General features: G+C 46.7%; 2 protein-coding genes and 1 long non-coding RNA gene across 10 annotated transcripts in view; 1 reads left to right on the forward strand and 2 right to left on the reverse strand.

Annotated features, from left to right (window-relative positions):
- The window catches only part of dab2ipb (DAB2 interacting protein b), a 36,718-nt gene extending 27,035 nt beyond the window's left edge, over nucleotides 1-9,683 (reverse strand). For 2 of the 7 annotated variants that reach the window (XM_088392440.1, XM_088392439.1), the window contains exons 1-3: nucleotides 9,538-9,682; nucleotides 7,862-7,983; nucleotides 7,317-7,437 (exon numbers count right to left, since the gene is read on the reverse strand). In XM_088392440.1, the coding sequence (XP_088248566.1) occupies nucleotides 7,317-7,437; nucleotides 7,862-7,983; nucleotides 9,538-9,655 (361 nt within the window). In that variant the 5' untranslated portion in view covers nucleotides 9,656-9,682. Of the gene's footprint in view, nucleotides 1-298; nucleotides 430-2,718; nucleotides 3,111-6,350; nucleotides 6,515-7,316; nucleotides 7,438-7,861; nucleotides 7,984-9,537 lie in introns of those variants that run through there. The other 5 variants (XM_088392449.1, XM_088392447.1, XM_088392441.1 and 2 more) reach the window with 4 other exon arrangements.
- The window catches only part of fibcd1b (fibrinogen C domain containing 1b), a 92,005-nt gene continuing 83,039 nt past the window's right edge, over nucleotides 9,552-18,517 (reverse strand). The window contains exon 13 of the mRNA XM_088392458.1: nucleotides 9,552-9,777. Coding sequence (XP_088248584.1) covers nucleotides 9,671-9,777 — 107 coding nt within the window. The 3' untranslated portion in view covers nucleotides 9,552-9,670. The remainder of the gene's footprint in view (nucleotides 9,778-18,517) is intronic.
- LOC148389392 (uncharacterized) lies at nucleotides 12,955-17,070 on the forward strand. Of its 2 annotated transcripts, none has more exons than XR_015861797.1 (3): nucleotides 12,955-13,116; nucleotides 14,413-14,587; nucleotides 15,751-17,070. It is a non-coding gene; the product is annotated as an uncharacterized LOC148389392 (long non-coding RNA). The 2 variants fall into 2 exon arrangements; XR_015861796.1 differs by lacking the exon at nucleotides 12,955-13,116 and adding an exon at nucleotides 13,680-14,220.

Raw genomic sequence — 18,517 nt, forward strand, 5'->3', positions numbered from 1 at the left:
TTCTACTTAGACTATTGAGATTGCCACATCTGCATGAATGTTTACAGGGGTCACCAAAATTTATAATAAACACACAACCCCGCTCAATGGACAACGTGAAAAAATATGTCGTCCGGTGTTTGTTTTTTTGCAATGTGCTGATGTTAGCTGCTACCAAGCGTGACATGTCGGACAGCGAGACAACAATGTCGGGATTACAGTCAAAACGCTTATGCGGCAAAAGTCCGTTCCAATCAAACCTGCGTAGATCAAACAAACACATGACGCAAGCGCCCAAACAACAAAAGTGCGTCCCTACCCCAAACAGATTGGCGGAGGCCTCATTGATCCCCACGGAGAACTCATGCATGTTAGCACATGCTTTAAAAATAAAAGCCGGCGTCCTCCGCCTCCTCTTCGTAATCCTGTTCGTTTTTAATCTAGCAGCCAAGTGCCTTTTAAATCCCCCCAGCCCTTGGCAGACATGCTAGCTCAAGACGAGCGCAAGAAGGAAGAAGTCAAACAGGAAATCTCTATTTTTTTTTTTTTTTTGCATCAACTTCTTGTATAAAGTTATTTACACAAGTTCTAAAACTTTTGTTTATTGCTGTAGTCACCGATGTGGAATTAGTTATCGATTACCATATCTATTTTTATTTGTATGTCCGATATTTCAAGGCTCTCTTGCATGGCAACATTTGAGACGCAACAATATTGACATTGAGGCAAAAAGACAGTAGGAGCATTATGTTGGATTTAGTTGTCCAATCGTTGTATTGAGTAATACGCTGTGTTCTGACGGCGGAATTTGAGGAATTTACGGCTTCTCATGCAGCCCACAGAGGCTTCATTGTTGACATTAACAATGGGCGTAATTTGTTAAATGGCCATGTGCATTTTAAGTGGTCCGAAAACAGAGAGCAAGAGTGCAAACACGTGCTTTGTAATCTCATGTAGCGTAAGGCTAGCCAGAAGCTAACATTCAACACTTCTTTTCAAAGCAGACGGGTGGACACCTCTCACGGGAAAAGCAGAAAACTGAATTTCGTTCAGAAAAAAGTTCAGCTTGGTTAGTCGGCGGCTAATTAGCTAGCGGATAGCCAAAATAAAACTTGTGACTAATGCACTCATCGAACAAAACACGCTAACTAGCTAGTGGCTAGCTTCTAGCATAACATTTGTCAAATTCAATTCCTTTCCCTCATAAAATGTTTGGACTACGAAGCCGCTCGAGACCAAGCGCTTTTAAAATGATTCACATGAATCACTCCTCTGATCATGCTCGGGAAAAAGTAGAAGAAAGGTTAAGAAGGTCTTTCTTCTCTTCATTGACTACAGGATGGTGGAGGGGGAAGAGGAGGAGGAGGAGGAGGGAAAGTTCCGTCCTCAGACAGCTGCTTCAACAAAGACACTCGCAGCATTTCTCTTAAAAATAGCATCCCTGTTGTGGCTTGGATGGATCACGTGACAGGAAGTGAGGTACGTTTGAAGGGAAAACGGGGAACCTCAGGGAGCCGAGTTTATGTTCCTGTCTTTCCTGTTTTCTGTTTGCTTCCCAGTCCAACCTCACTGTCCTTTCCTGACCACTCTTGGAAATGGGAATCAAAGTTTGACGCCACACATTAGATAGCTGTGCAATGTCAAACTGACTAGTTGTCTAAAAAATGGCCGATTTCTTGTTCAATTCTATGTACGGTAGATTGAGATATTTTTCATGCCGATTTTGTGATGATCCATAAAACTGGAAGCAGCGTTGCGTCACTTTGGATTTGAGGTCACGGCTTTTGAGTAGAGGATTAAGATTAGGTGGTGAATCTTGTCCTGACAATCATGACGGGGACAAATGCCAACGTTGGGAGTCGGACAATTTTAGTTGTACATCTCTAAACAGGTTTTTGATTTGGCCAAATGTGTTCAGCCTAATAGCGCTGATTATGATAATAGGATAATGGCTTCATAATTGCAGTGCAGAACATCCTAAAAGTATTTTGCTACAAATTAAAGTGAGAGGAAGCTAATAAGTGACACGTGCTCCCCCCCCCCCCCCCCTCGGAGACGCCTGATGTTTCGCACGCGACGCGCCAACAACTGCTACGAGGCGACGCCACCCGCAAACACGGCCGTCTTTACCATTTACGAGCGGCTGATTACATAGTTGCTCTTTAAAAACTTGGGACGGGGAGCTGAGAAAACGAAAGGCAAACCTGCTCGGCGAAAAACACACTGAGGTGTTTGTGAGCTGGGGGAGAGACGCTATGTCACCTTCTCCTCGACACCCAATTAAACGCTCCCATTTTTTTTTTCAGTTTCTGCGTTTACTCAGGTAGTAGGGACAAAGAATTGAAGTCAGGAGGAGGACACACTGAAGGCAGATTCCTGAGGGGAGGGGGGGGGGCAATCTTCAGGTGGCTTATGATACGGTCAACACTGCATCAAATCTGACAACGAGCACTTTTGGGATTGCCGTTCCCCAAAATGATTTCCCGCTTGATCACCCCCTCAACGCCTCCTCGCCCCCTTTCTCCCCCCCCCTACTTCCTTCCCCACAGCTGCCGGCGCTCTAATAATAGGACAACAATGCCCCCAGACGCACATTCGCAGACGCTTACTACTACTACGTTGACTACTGTGCGGAAAAGTTCACCTCACGGAACACGAAAAGTCGCTTTTTCGTAAGTGCAGCTTCCGGCGCGTCGGGGAAAGATGACGGTGTGAAATCCGGGGGAGGCTTTTCCTTACCTCAGAGTCTCATCCCAGAGAAGAAATCCCGACCAAAGCAACAAGTAGGAGTTCCGGTTGAGCTTTTTTGGCTGCCTTTCCCCCCTCATGCAGGATCTTAGCCGTAAACCGCCCGAGCAAGCGAGTCGGCTCTGCTATGCGAGAGTGTGAAAGAGAGTGAGAGAGCGAGTGCATGTGTGTCCTGACCGAGGACTCCTGCGGGGCTCACCCTCCCTGCCCCCCTCGACCATTCCACCACGACCACCTCCTCCCACACTTTCTCACAAAGCAGGAGCGTCCCGTTCTTTTCTTGTCGTTGGAGCTGATTTCAGGGAGGAAGTCAACTGTTGAGTTGCCGCCCCCCCTCTCTCCTCATTGTTGAAAGAAGGTAGAGGGAACAACGTGTTGTTCCTCGGGGCAAAGAGAGCAAGAGGAGGAGGTGGAAGAGGAGGAGGTGGAGCTGGGAGCCAAATTCCAACATTGCCGTCCAGCCAATGGGAGGCTTTGTTGCGGCCCGAGCGAAAAACCGCGGGGCCAGGCTCGGGCCTCTCCAGAAACACTTGGGCTCTTCGCCACTGAAGCCCCTCCTGGCTTTTTGATACCATCGCTGCAAAAACTCAAGTCGACTAAAATCTTAAATCAAAGCTAAATATGCTTCTGGTCTTCCGTCAAGCCAATTTGAATGGATGGGTGGATAATGACGGTAGATACAGTAGCTCGCTAGCTACACAGACACGCGTAACAATATTAAGCTAGCAAGGTAGCTAGATCAACATTTTTGAAGAGTGACACTCGTGTTTCTTCTCAGGACATTTGTCCAGTTAAACTTTTGTCCACGGAAGCGACAAGAGATACCACCCCCCCACATCTTCTCAATGCCCCCCCCCACTTTCTTCACTTCACACGACACTTCATTTCCCACCATCCAGTCACACGACTCAGAAGGCTGTCTGTTTGTCTCATCATAGCGTCCAATTACAAACAATAGCACAGCTGCTCCCCTTTCAGGCATAAATACCAAAATGCCTTATTAAAATGATGACGATGAGGATGCCGATTATTACGGTATTGGGTCAAAAATGTAACGGCGCACCCGCTAAAGGCGGCGGCGGCAAATACGTTGAGGTATGCGGCCTATAGAATTACAAAGCGTCTTTCATCTACTGGCCCTGTCCCTCATCCCGCACTATCACGCTTTGTTTTTGTCACGCCTGAGAAGGTGTGAAAAGTTAATGACAATCAAATCGTGCCTTAATGTGATCGATTGCTAGCAAGCGTGTAGCTGAATAGCAAGTGTCTGACTTCTTTTGGGTGAAGGTAGGATGGTGTATAGACATTTATTATTTTATTCATTCTTAAAAAATATATATATTTAGGATGCATTTTTTATTCATTATTATTAAAAAAATATTACATTTAGATATTTGGGGTATTAATGAGCTCGGTTTATATTTTGGAATTTTTTTTTTACTGGTTATTGACATTTAAACATCGGTAAAATCTCGCCCCCGCCATCCTACTTTGATGTCGAAAAAGACTCGCAGGACTGCATTGTTTTGACTGCTATCACATGTCGGCGATAGATTTTCTGCTTTTTTTTTTTTCCTCTCATCTCACTCTCCCCAGCGCCCCCCGGCACACTTCGCTCCGTGTGGGATCGACACATTTACATAAGAATTAGCGCTCGTGAAATGCGCATTTGCACGACTGTGGAAATGGAGACAAACACAAAAATTGATGTGCAAGAGCAACTTCTGCTGGCTGCAATATGATACCGCAGTGAGCCTCTTGTATCAAATGTATTATCTTACCGACAGGTTAAGTTAGAAGAGTATATATAAAAAGTCTACACACCCCTGTTTGAAATGCAAAAAATAAAGTTCAGATGTTCCAGAAGGCTTTTTGGAACAGTAAATTGGAGACTGCGGAGCGCAATATAGCAATGTGCAGGCTAAGCTAACAAAAGCCTGAGCTTTTACAACAGAAAGGACACGGAGGGCAGCAAAACTGGATGTTTTCTTTCAATTAAAGTTGTCGGCAAAGATCACGACCTAGCAGGGTTCATGACTCCCGGGTTCTCGGGGTTAAATTTAACCCTGCGGCCTGCCGCAAAATAGTCTTCCCTCTCTTAAAATGAGATTACAGCGTAAAAAGACACACACGCAAAAAACTGCATGGCCAGCTCCTAAAATATCCTTGGCGCAGCGCTAAACTGGGGCGAGATGGTTAGCACATGACAAAACAAGCAAGGCTACGCTCGTATAAAAAGCGACGCGCATTCTTCCCTGGCAGAAACACACAAGAAATGCCGACGGCGCTTTCAAACCACAAGACCACCGCTTACATCTGGATAAAATATGGTCAATTCGGGAAAGGTTCAACAAAAGGTGTTCTTACAAAATAAATCAATTGACAACCCTTGCCTGAAAAGACAACGCTTCACTTGACATTGGCATTCTCTATTAGCATTAGCATGCCTTTGGTTGCTTCTGAAGAGAAAAACTCCTCTCACAATTCCACTTTTAATTCCCCAAATTGCTGAGTGGACGGGAATGGCGTCCAAAGGCAGACGGGGAGCCGGCGAAACGGCGAAGCTCAAACGCTGCTCTGTTATTTGAGTTATGCAGCGTCGCCCTGGATCCAAAACATACGCTAAGTGCGGGAGAATGTCCAGCATCAGCACAAGTCACACTGGCGGCGACTTGGGGAAAGAAATCAAAATGGAAAGATGGAGCTTTGTCTGAGGACACATTCAAACTGATAGCCTCATCTCATTCGGCTTAGATTCGCGATCGGCTTTTGGGGTCACGTCAGCAAGAACTTTGAAGAAATTTGTCGCTCAACTATGACATCATCTGTAACTATTTAAGAGTTATGTTTGGGTGAGTGTTATTTTAGAACTAAAGTTTGGAGTTCGTTTGGCGACAGAGACTCTCCACACTTCGCTTTTTAGGCACAGGCACACAAGAAATGAGCTTTTTCAAATTTCGATGAATTTGCAATCTCAAAGGATTTCTGAAACGATTCCTAACTAAATCTTTTGGAGGTTTAGTGAAAGGCAACTTTTATTGCTTTTTGTGCGTCTTCTTAATGACTCGGTTGAGACTCAAACAGGCCTTGGGGGAGGCCACAAAAGAAGATGAAAAAGGGGGGGAAGAGAAAATACTACACTGTCACCGTGATCCTCGCGGGATTTATTTGTGTACATAACTCTCCCTCTTTCTCTTTCTTTCTCTCTCTCTCTCTTTCTCGCCGTGGGCCGCCCACAAACAGCCACAGGCGAGCGACACGCTGCATACAAATCAGGATTGCATTATCGCGCCCACCGCAGCGCAGCCCTCCCGTGCCGCACAATCGCATGGGCGAGCTCACGTCCCGTCCCGTCCCGCATGTGGGACCTTGAAACCGGAAGCTCTTCAACTTCCAAGATGACAAATTTGGACTGGCCAACACTGTCCCTTTAATAAGCGTTCAAAATGCCAAATTTGGGTTTGTCCAACAGTTGCCAATGAGACAATTTCACAGCTGATCTGACACGACAAATGGCTAATTGAGCCCAATTTGGACACTTTTGACTAAGTAAGACTTTTGAGCTCTCAAAAAGTGTCAGCTGCTCACATCCGTGATAACTTCTTGAAAAAATGGTCACTCACCATGCTGAGCATCCGCTTCGGGCTCCATGGTAACTCACGCGTCCATATTCCAAAGGTCCAAAAGCGCAACTAATGCAACTTTTGCCGCCTTTCCGATTGGTTGTCCGCCGAGCGAGCGAGCGAGCTGCTGCTCCGGCCCTGCTGCGATTCAACTCGCATGAGCGGTGTGAAAGAAAAGGCACGGAGGGAGAGCCAGTGGACGGGAGGGAGGAGGCAAAGACGCTGTTTCCCCGCATCAGGGGGTGGAGAGAGAGAGAACGAGAGAGCGAGAGAGAGAGAGAGAGGCTTGTGGTTGCTTTTGGGTTTTAACTCTGATGCCGATCAGCACATTTTTTTTCCCCCCTCAGCGGGGAAAACCAAGGAAAAGCGTGTCACTTTTGGTCGTTTGCTGGCACCGTTTGGAATACAAATGTCATGCAGGGTGGCATGTTAAGGGGAAAAAAAAAAATCTCGGGAAGAATAAACAGCAGATCTAAAGTGTTTACAGTGGTTATAAAAAGCCCAGAGCTGATTTTTCCCACGTTTGTCCCCGGTCAAAGAAAACTGATGTATTTACATTCTCGTATTCCCTCCCATGACGAGTTTTTTTGATCAAGGAGATATGAAAGCCGATATCATATTTTGTGGCTGAGCTATTTGGACTCCAAATGTGAGCGATGCAAACGACGCGCAGGCAGAAGGCCACGCGGCTCCTCTCACTCGTTTGGCCTTCAACGTCTTCATATTTTAAGAGTTCATTCTAAATCATCTCTGCTAACTTGTGGTTTGGATAGCATCGCTTTTGTTGGAGACAAAAAACAACCCCAGCAATCATTTGGTTGCTAATTTTGTATATAAATGTCTCCCTCTAGTGGTCAACTCTTAGCCTGACTTGAATCTGGTCATTTAACTTTTGGTTCCATCCCAAAACGTCAAGTGTTGAAATGGCAGCAATGGAGTGTCTAATGATTGAAAAGTTGTACTCACCGCTCCGGGCGGACGGCGGGCCGGACAACTCGCTAAAGTGCGTCTCGGCAGGCACGCTGATGGTGCGCCGCAGAAGGCCGCCACCCTCTGACGTGCATTCTCTGCGCTCCTGGAGCAACATCTGAAATGGAAGAAAACACAATTAGCCAAAATCAACCAATCCACTCCGATTTGAGACCGGGTGAAATGCTCCGGCGGGGCAGAAATGGCCCCCAAGGGCCTTAGGTTGGCCACCGCTGTTTTAAAACGACAACACAGCTGTGATAAATGAGCGCCGTCAAAGGAAAAACGTCATCGGCGTGCGGCAGGACTTTGTGCTTCAAAGCCTGAATAGATTGCAGAAGATAAAGTGAACAAAGAGAGGGCACAAGCGTCTCCCGTCCTTTTGTCATAGGGCTAAAAACACATATGTACACATATACACCACCAGATGGCAGCAGAGCATTTAAAAAGGTGAGGATCATAAAACAGCAAACACTCGGGCTCTCATTCCCGCAAGCACCACTTCTTCTCAAGTACTTTTTCCACGGGAAGGATGTGGCTACCTGCTTTTCCTTAAATGTGGGGCGGCCATCGCCAAAGGCGCCAAACGGCGGCGGCTTCCAGGCGCCTCGCTCGTCGAACGAGCGGCCACGTGACAGCCGGTGTCGCGAAGGGCATCGGACATCTGGGGAGAGACACAGGAGGGCCGACTTTATCCCAAGATCATTTCATTTACAAGCCTGTGGTGAAATTCCTGTCCAAGTGTGTATCAGGCATTCAAGTGTCGACTCCAATCTGCAATTCAATGACGGCGGCAGTGCGGGGAGAGATATGCGGCGCTATTCATCGGCCTTGTGTGTGTGTGTGTGCGCGAGTGTGTGTGTGTGTAGACCTGTCATGCTTGAGCGAGCTCCATGCTACGCTGTGTGGGAAAGATAAGCCGTGTTCCAATCAGATAGCCGATTGCCAGCCTCACCGCGTTTTTGCTGCCCCCAGGTGGTCAATTTTATTTCTTGGCCCCTTAGTCTGTGTGGAAGCGTCTGGATGCTAGTTTTGGCCTAATGCTCCCATTTGGGCGACTGTTTGCACCGTTCAATAAATGACTGATAGCAGGTTGCGTTAGCTTCAGCTGCTAGCACCTGATCGCGTTCTTCCTCCGCTATGTTGGCCTGCGCTCGTGTCATCGGAGGCTGCTGACAAACAAAGCCGCAGCGATGAAATAAACATAACTTGCCGACCCGGAACAAGCAAACGAGCTTTCAAATGTTTGAAATATTCAAAGCAACAGACTCGACGCGGGAGCGAACGGGGAGTCGCTTGCGAAGATTCAGATACGCTTGACGGATTACGATGATACAATGAGAGCGATTGTTTATTCAGGGGGGTGACGTTGTAATCAATGAGTTGATTAGTAATAATTACATCCGTGAGGTCATGACCTGTAGCGCATTTCAAGGGAGAAATAGAAGAGATGTTTTGGATATTCCTGCAATCAAAGCTTCGGCAAATGAAAGCAGGAGTTCAGAATATTTCTCCCATTTGATTTGATTACAAATACGATTGCCTCCACGATTATATTTTGCAATGATTTTATTTTTACCATATAATTTGCTCAAGTAAGCGCAACTTTTTCATTGTTAGCTAAATAGATGACCTGAAATCAGCCACACGAGTGAGTGTTGCCGTGGCGACGCTCGTCGGAGCGTGACGAGAAGGACGGCCCGCGCCTCGGGCCGCCGATCTCGGTCAGTACCGGGATCAATACGCGGCTTCTCCATGAAGCTTTTCAGGAAGTTTGGGAATTTTCTCCAGAGGCGCTTTCACTTACGAGCTAGAGACTTTTTCAAGTCGTCGTTCAGGTGGATTCGCAGGCACTGCTGCGTCGGGAAACTTTTTTCCTTGCCATTTTACACTGGCTCTCGGAATAACCTCAATTACATAATCTTGCTGGCCACCTGCTATGCTGCTCCGGGCGGTCATGCGGCGCGTTTGAGCGTAATTAATGCTGAGCTAGCATTGCTAACTGCAACCATATGGCTTGACAAGAAAAATAATTCAAGAAAACAAACGGACATCTACTTCTAAGAACTGCTCTTATCAATTTAAACTTTTTGTTGTGTCGCACCACTTTACTACCGATGCCATTTATAAACTGTATACTAATTAGGGCCCAAGTCATTCTAAAATGATAACTTTCTTCACGATAAATAGATAGATCGATAGGTGGATGGTGCCTCACCTGACAGGTAATCAGATACCAGGCTGTCTTGCGGCTGCATTCCCATCCTTTGCTTTGCGGCGCTAACGACGAACCAGGAGAAGAATTCACGCGTCGGCCGGCCACCACCACTCACCATCCTGTGCGTGAGTTGTCATCGTAAACCAAGTGAGAGCGACACAAACGGGAGGGGGGGGGATGCTGGGAACAGCTTGAGAAAAGTGAAGGGAGGGGCCGGAGGAGAACAGACAGAGGTGGTCCCTAAAACATCACAGATAGAGAAATAGTCATTTTAAAACTTCCTAAATTCTAACACAATAGTGACGAAATCAGACTATTAATCCAATCTAATTTACAAGTACAACACTGCATGATGTAATAGAATGTGTTAAGTATTTTCTTATTCACTTGGAGTGACACAATGGCCGCTAGCGTCTTAAGCCAAATAAAAGCGTCCATACGTGACAGAACGCCGTCAAAGCAAAGGAACCACGGTCAGGCTTATTTCCATCCGCGTGGATTTGCTGGTTACGCATTAACGCAAACGCTAATCCGCGAGCGGCGAAGCAGCTTCGACGACTTGCCCACTAATAGAAATGTTGACAGGAATTTGGAATGATTCCCACCTCGTCGACCCTCGGCAAGGTTTCCACGGTAACAAAAAACGTGCACCGTGACGTGAAATTTGTTCTTTGATGGACATGTGTTTTTGAAAACATCAAGGACCACATGAACATCATTGAACCGAACATGTTGGACATGATACGTCATAAAGCGCATTTTTTGAAACAAAGAAAGATTCAGTTAAACACAAAAGGCACAATTGTGTGAAATTAAATTTAAGAACACTTCAGTCTAAAATAAATGGAATGCTTTTGCAAACATTAATAAAGTTACAGTTACAACTTTTTTATCAGGTCACATAAAAGACAAGATTACGTTAAAACAAGGACATTGAGTTATCTGGCAACACTACTGGGCTTCATTAAGCAAACAGCAGAGGGCGCCACAGCTTCACACTTTGCACAAACAAGGATGCCAAGCTACCCATTTATAAAAAAGAACAACTATTGGACCTGCTAACGCAAACATAATGCAGTCTTTCAAATACTTGAAAAGTATGTCTTTTTAAACTTGGAGGCTCATTAAGTCTTCAAAGACCTTAACATGTGTGATTTGGAAAATGTAGTCATTCAACATTATTCAAGAAAACATTGACAGTGCTCAAATACCACGGAGTGTTGTAGTTGCCGGGAAATCCACACGAGGGCGCTTTTGCTCCATGCCTTTTCCATACAAGTGATATTTTTTTTGAATGGAAAAAAAATCAGCGGACTGTTCATTTAGCACCCGATAAAATAAAAAAATAAAAAAGAAATGTAAATGCGACATGGTGAGATGCATGAGTCATCCCACTCTCGTCTTCAGACTTCCGAATGGGGACTCAGGCAAGCAACAGGGGGCGCCAAAGACATCACAGCCCGCCCCCAACGGCCTTAAAAAAAAATTCCATCCCCTGCACATTAGCGCAGATTTCCCCCTGCAGAGGCGGACTTTTAAGTGGTGTCTGTCTGCGTAATGAGTGGACGCGGTCCAGCGGCGAGGCTACAGGCAACAGGTGGCCTCTCGTCTTCAATATTCCGAAAGCTAATTTATCTCCTTCTCCGGTGGCTTCCTTTCATTTGGCCGGCTAGTTACATCTCGGGCCGGCAAGACTCGGCAAAGAAGATGTCATTAATCTCTGTTAGGGGTGTTTAAATGTAAAACAAAAATTTGCGGGAGGGAAAAAAAATAACTTTAAAACACAAGCAATCATTAAAGTGGAAATCCAAAGGGGATTGCTTCACTGTCGAATATTGGTCGCTTGTAATTATTAAATATCAATTTGGGTCTTCAATGCGACAAATATTGCAGACTCCGTGAGCCCATTTCAGTGAGGGACATCAAAGTGGCCATCTGTATTCTTTCCGCGATGCTGGCATGTCATTTCCAAACATCCCAGCATCCCATAATGCAGAGCAAAAGGGTCGCAGTTAAGACGCGAGTGATGCATAGCGACGCTCCAAAGTGAGGTCACGCAGAGTGGAAGCGCCCAGGGGCTCGCTCCACTTGCCGGCGGTCCCGCTCGGCTCACCATCACGGATGGAAGACGGTACCAGACACCCTCGGGTCGCATAAGCCGCTTCCTGGTATATCGTTGAGTGCGAACGAGAACGACGATGGACCTCCCAAAGAGGTTCGTTAAAAAAAAAAAAAAAATTGGGTCAGGCGGTTTTCCCATGAATGTGACCTTTCGACCTTTCGTTAGCATCAAAGACACGTAAAGTCTTTATTGAAAATACATATACATTTATACAAATATTCACATATACTACACATACAAATATATACTCGTTGTCCCGACCTTCAAGGAGACTTGAGCCTCACATCCAGTCCATGCTTTTGTAGTCAGAAGGCGCTCAGGTGCATTTGGCGGACTTTTCACTCCATCACCGGTGAGTCACTGCCCCGACATCACATCGTAGCGCCTCAAAACGCCAAATCCCCCGTTCGACAGGCCAAAATGAGAGCGGGGGAGGAAAAAAAAGAGTCCCCGGAGTAATGAAAGCTCTCCCCTCTCAGGGATCAGACAAACAGCATATCTTGTCATCTTGCCTCCATTCTGCTCTTCGATCGCCACTTCCTTTCTTCCCCTCCGCCCTCAAAGTCACAACAAGAGCAGAGCACACCAAGGCCATTTATCAGGGGGGAAAAAAAAAAAAACGGAATGCCACACCGTTTATTTCCCTGCCGACTCCCCGGAGAAAGAAAAGATTACCCAAGTAAAGTATTTACGTTGGCTTAGCAACCGAGGCAAAGTGTTCATATCCACAAGCACGAGTAAAGCATTTTAAGCTCTTCTCTCGCCAGGAGGGGGAAAGTGAGGAAAAATAAAAAAAAATAAAGTACAGGAAGGAGCATTTTCTTTCTTGACAAAAGCATGAAAGAGCAGGAAAGCAAAAAATCCTCCAGCAATCCTCGCAGACAAAAAAAATAAAGCAAAAAGAAATCAAGCCAGCCTTTCTCATCGTCTTTTCCCAGACTTCTTGGAAGCTGCCACGAAACGTGCCGCAGCATGCAAAATAGGCAAAAATAAAATGGAGCGCATTCAAAATCTCTCACACACACATTTCTCACACTTTAGTGTTGACTATCGCCAATCAGGTCCCAAAAAAAAAAAAAAATACCCAGCACAAAAACATCTTCCTTCATGTTCTTTCCACCTTTGAGCGCTTCATCAAATCCCTTCTCTCGCGCGGCTTGTTCTGCCGAATTAACCGTTTTCCGGCAAGGCCCGCTCGGTCAAGCCGCTCCTATTATTGGTCGCCGATAACCTCCGCCAATTAACACGAGCTTAGCCGCCGGAAGAAATCCCTTTAAAGCCACGGCTAAGACGGCGCGGATCAACGGAAAGCAACGGCGTCCGCTTGATTTCAAATGCTATTTGGAACGGGCTTGATCAGGAACCGGCCGGCGTGCTTCTCGGACCTGATAAGGAGCTTTTGTCGATAAGCGGGTCGATCGCCCAGGCGGGGAGCTCGCGATGATTGGGCCGCTAAGGTAGATTCGTCTCGAACGGGGAGTAGGTAGTTGACAAAACAAAAATCTATAGCAGAAGTTTGTCGGCAACACAAAAGATTTGACTGTGACAGCAGATGAAAACAATTTACTGGCAGAGTGTTGGATTTTAGGGGTAAAAGGCGAGCGTATAAAGGACGTCTGGCGCCCGCTTGTTTGTCCTCGGGTTACGGCAGATGTCGTGGTCTTATTGCTTTTGGCTCTCTCGGTTCTTGTTTACAACCGTGCTCCGTCCGTGGGCCTTTAGTACGTTGTTTTTCCAAACAGGTTTTTTGCAGACGTGAATTGTTGGCCATGCGACAGGCTTCCCTAATTGAAGTAGGAAGATGTTGCTAATTAGCGCTGACTTTATCGACTAACGGTGAGATTTGCTCTACCTATTTACTGTCGGGAGGGGCTGAGGAGGTTTACGGCGGGATAACAATGGAAGCCGGAGTCTCTGAGATCAAACGATTTTATTTCGGTTGTAACCACGAGAAGTAGGAGCGGGGTGGATGAGTGGTGGGGAGCCGGCAGGAGGGGAGGGGAGGGCGGTCTCTTCTGGGAACGCTGCTCCAGATTCCGATATCCACTTTGTTTTGTCTCTCGCTCTCCCTTGGCCCTTTGAAATATTTAGTAGGAATTCTTGACTAACGTGCTCGCAATCGCCGCGTTCCCCCGTCGTCCCCGAGAGGCGTCCGTCCGTCAAACGGCCAACATCTGGAAGCGGACAGCCGTTCCCTCCGGACGCCGCGGATGGCCGCGTCGGATCGAGCGGCTGCTTCCTGCCTTCCGTGGCGGGCCCGCCGGAGAGACTCTTGTCCCTCATGCCACAAATCCATCCAGCCATTCATCTGCGGCGTATCCCAGTTAGGTTGGAGCTGGGGCGGAGCCGGGGTCCATTCCCTGCTGGCTTGAGGTAGACCGGGGGCGGGTTCACCATCTGTGGTTTCTGAAGTGGTGGATGGGTTCCTGAAGAATGGATCCCCCTTGGTTTGCCCCCGCCTCCCTCCCTTTCTTTTGGTACCTGCTGGTAGCGTCGCGGTGAAATGAGGAGAGGAGCCTGGCTAATCTGCGTTTCCGGGGAAAATAGCGGCAGCGGCGCAGGTTAATATCCATACAGGCCAAGGTTAAGCTGACGGACATAATGGCGAGCGACCCCACCGCCGCCACCTTCTCCGTGCCGCTTGTCACCCCGCCCTGCCCCGCCGCACGCCCTTGCCTTGTTAGGGCACGGGCGCCATACGACGGGCTTTTGTTTTAGCCATGCTAATAATGCGTGTCCTCTTATCCATACAGATGAGAACGGGAGAACAGATGGCCGGGGGAAACAGGAGTCACCTCGCACAAAATTAACCGCAGAGCATCTTTGCATCCCCTGCTGGGAGCTGAAGATTCTCGCCACTGAAAATGCCACAGCTCGACGACGACATGGCAAGGTGCCAGTTGGGCGACTGTGTGGAAAAGTTACAAGGTAGGAGAATTCATCTCTGTTGTTTTCTTTTATCCTGTGCGGTTGGCATTTCATGCTGCGGTGACTCTGCAGTTCTGAGTGCACCGTTCCAATTTAACGCCCAACACAGTAGACTGTAAACATGCGGCCATTTTATTCCATTTCCACTTCTAGCTAAATGCTAACCCATGACGGCTCACCTTTAAAAGTCGATCAAAGCGTAACAAGGCTAGCGAAACAAAAAGAAGGTGAGCCAAACGGGGCCCGGAGTACGAGAAGAAGCAAGAGCAGAGTTTTGATTCATGCTTTTGGCCTACTGCGAAAGCCCCGACGGGCCGCCCCGGCAGAAGATCATTACTCTGCCTGTCATTGCTAACTGTATTACGCCGGAGACCAGCTCGGCGTATCGCTCTGATATCGCTCCCGTTAAGATAACGCGGCCGGCGGTGGGGGCAGGGCGCAATGAGCCCCATTGATTTCCACTCCAACTTGAAAATCATCAGCGTGTAGACGGAGCGGCCGTCACCGGTCAAAGATTTTTGTTTTTTGCTGACCGCGGCCTTCCCGGTAATAACCGCAGCGGTTGATAACCTGGTGACTGTTAAAAATCAATATTCGTCTTGACGGAAAGCTATTGCGAGTGCACCGATCACATCCGTGGATGACGGTAATCGATTAAATATGATTCATTTATTGGATTAGACCGCGGGGCTTTGATAACACAATACAAATTGCGTCTTGAATATCCTTCCAATGGCGTTAGCATTCTCTTCCATCTTGATATTTAGGCTGATCAAAAAAAATAAATAAATAAAACGCCTTATGGCACATTTACAGCAATGTTTTTTTTTATGTGCATCGACCCTGTTCGATAAATCAACAAATAAATAAAGTTCACATTCCACTCTGTCCTCTAAAGAAATTTACGTGCGATTATTCACAGCAACAACGACAACTCGAGGCGGCCTCGCCAGCCACCAGGCGCCGGTCAATAAGCGGAATTGTCAAGCCAGCAAACAAACGATTCCTCGGAATTGAATTACTGGGAAGAAGGATAAAAAAAATAAACAAAATAAAGCGTCACCAAACTTGTAACTTTTTTCTGCTGCACTCGCTTACAACCTGAATAAACTAAACGGCCTGACAGTCTAATCAATGACGTCTTCGTCACACTTTGTTTCCAGTCACCACCCGAAAAAACCCCAACAACTACAGAAGACACTCAAGGACTCGGAATGGAGGCCTGATAAATAAACGATGGAGGCTCCCGATATCTCGCTCGGAAACCTGCTTGGCCCTGTCAGTGCACGAAGCGCTTGCATCAGTCTTCGCTCTACCTGGAATGCTGAGGAGAGGATTAGAGGCCAAAGAAGAACCGCCGGCGGGCTGGAGACGAGAGCAAGAAAGAAAATAAGACAGAAAAAAAAGAAAAAGGGAAAATAAAACAAGAGCCTTTCCTCGGTAATCCACCAGCAGAGGATTACCAGACGAAATATCTTATTCGCCTTGGTAGATAATGACTCTGATGGAGAGGTCGCGCCGGCCGGGCGCTCGCCGTTTGCATGGCGCTTGCTAAAATATGACAGCTTGTGTTGTCACACTCGGCCTCAAAGAGATTGGACACGCTTGAAAGGAGGGGGACCCTCATGACGGTTTGCGAAGATGGGAGGAAAGTGTGGCGCTAGGATTTTGCTTCTGCGCTGGGAACTTGCATCATCTTTAACGGTTAAGACCAAGTCAAGACTTTGGGGGTTTGAGTTTAAGACAAAACCGGGACCGTCAAGGTCTCGAGGTCTTGAGGGTTAGAAGACAAACAGAAGGTTGGCTGAATCTTTTGGAGAAGCCATTAGCTTAATTTTAGCTAGCAGACAGTTGCGAGAAGATGAATAACTAAATGAAGAAATGGAAATTACAGTGACTGGTTTGGGGCACAATGGAAAAACTATTTCCGACATGAGGCAATAATGTCGACAGGTTATCCGCCACCTGAGCGGCACGCGGGAAAAGCTGTTGGGTTGTGCTACCGACAACCTAGCAAGGTGAGAACGTTGATGCCAAAGTGGCAATTCAAACAAAAAATTCGTCATCTGCAATTGTTTCAACGACTTGAAAGCTTATTTGTCAGGTATGGCTTTGCACATTTCATTCAAATATAGAAATGAATGCCGCTTAAATAAAACAAATATATCGGTTAGCATCACCGCTAGTTGGATCCAAATGATTGCGTGTGTAATTCTAGAGAGCAAACTTTTCGGCAGCCCTCCAGGTTGATATTTTGATTCATACTTACTACTGGAGTGGACTGATGAGATGGTGTTCGCAATCTTTTTCAGCTTGGGTGGGCAAAGTACTATTGATTTTTTTTTTCTCTCCATCCCTTCAGCAGGTGGATTAAGAAACAAGTTTGCCTCTTTGGACGATGGCTAAATATGAAAGGGCCTTGCGGGTGTACCGCATTCAACTATTTCCTCTCCTGACATTTCTATCTAACAGTCCGACAAACAAGCGGCAAGCTGTCGGGGAGGGGGGGGGGGGGGGGGGGGCAGCGGACATATTGCAATATTTGAAACGCTTGAAAAGATTTGATTAGGATGGGTGCGAGAGCGGGAAAATGACCGTATTGATTTTTCAAAAGCTTATGAATAAAATGACGCCGGTCCTGTTGGGAGTGCCAAATAAATTTATCGTTTTCAAAAGGTGTGATGACGTCTGGGTTTTTTTTGGTGATTTGTGGAAGCATGACTCCAAGATTTTAGAGAAGGATTCAGGCTTTGTCACTCAGTTTTTGTTAACCCTTGATTACTCAAGAGATTCAAAATTTTGAGAGCTTCCTCTGGAAAAATCCTCAGTTTCGAGTGCATAATCCAGGCGCTAATTTTGTCGAAAAAATGCTGGAACATTCTGAGTCACGTCGCCCACATGTCCCGCCTACCGGGTGACAGTCGCGACAAATCCCAAAAGTCTGCGTGCCTTCTCCGTCGCAAAAATGGTAAAGAGGCGACACGTCAGCTCAGCGTCTCGACGACACGCCGTGCCAAACCATATCCCGGAGCCAGCGTACGCGTCGCCCTATCGCGGTGCCAAAAAGCACCTGATGACGTTTGGCTATTATACGAAGAGTTGACGGCGTCTGTAGGAAAATAGCGCTTTGAGTCACTCTCAGGTAAACCAGGTCGATGTCAAGGAAAGCATCAAAGACGAGGCACATCAAAGTTGCAGAATTGCTTTTTTTTTTCCAAATCAAAATTCGGTAAATGACCTCATATGTTGAGCATGAGTCCAATTTTGGAGCCTCCAACCGCAGCCGTCCGTCTATGTTTTAAATTTAGAGAACGTACCGAGGCGAGCAGGTTCACCTCGTGAACGTGGCGGCGACAGATGTCACTTTTTGTCAAGACATGTCGGCCTTGGCTGCTCACTTGGCGTTTGTCTAAGCAGCTTGAAGGCTCTTATTAGCCTTCGTCTGCTTCACAAGGCTGCTGCGTTATTGTCGCCCGGCAGCAGCGGCGGGCCGGGCCTTTGCTATCTCGGCCTTCAGTTGCCGACTTAGCCGACTTAATCCAAGCGCCGCAATTATAAAAACCGTCACTACTGAAGAAAAACACGGTAGCGGCATCCGGAATACACAGAGGCTAACACTGGCTTGTCGATCATTCCTCTAGTAGAGTAGAACTACGCTGTTAAATTCCCATTATGACAATTAAAGTGTAAAAATGAAAAGGACACATTAAGTAGAGCTGAACAATTTAGAAAAATAATTGTGATTTTTTTTTTCTACATCCATCACGATTTCATAAACGATTATCTTTTCAAGATTGTCTTTTAATATTATCTTAAATGAACAATGAATTCTATTTCTTTCTATTTATCTTGTATAATCATGACTCAATAGTGAGCCACCGCGCAATGTTAACGTATGTTAGCTTACGTTAGCTTACGTTTGGTGTTTCT

This window comes from Syngnathus floridae, chromosome 12, assembly GCF_059516105.1.
Source record: "Syngnathus floridae isolate MCC-2025c chromosome 12, RoL_Sflo_1.0, whole genome shotgun sequence".
Taxonomy (NCBI): Eukaryota; Metazoa; Chordata; class Actinopteri; order Syngnathiformes; family Syngnathidae; genus Syngnathus; species Syngnathus floridae.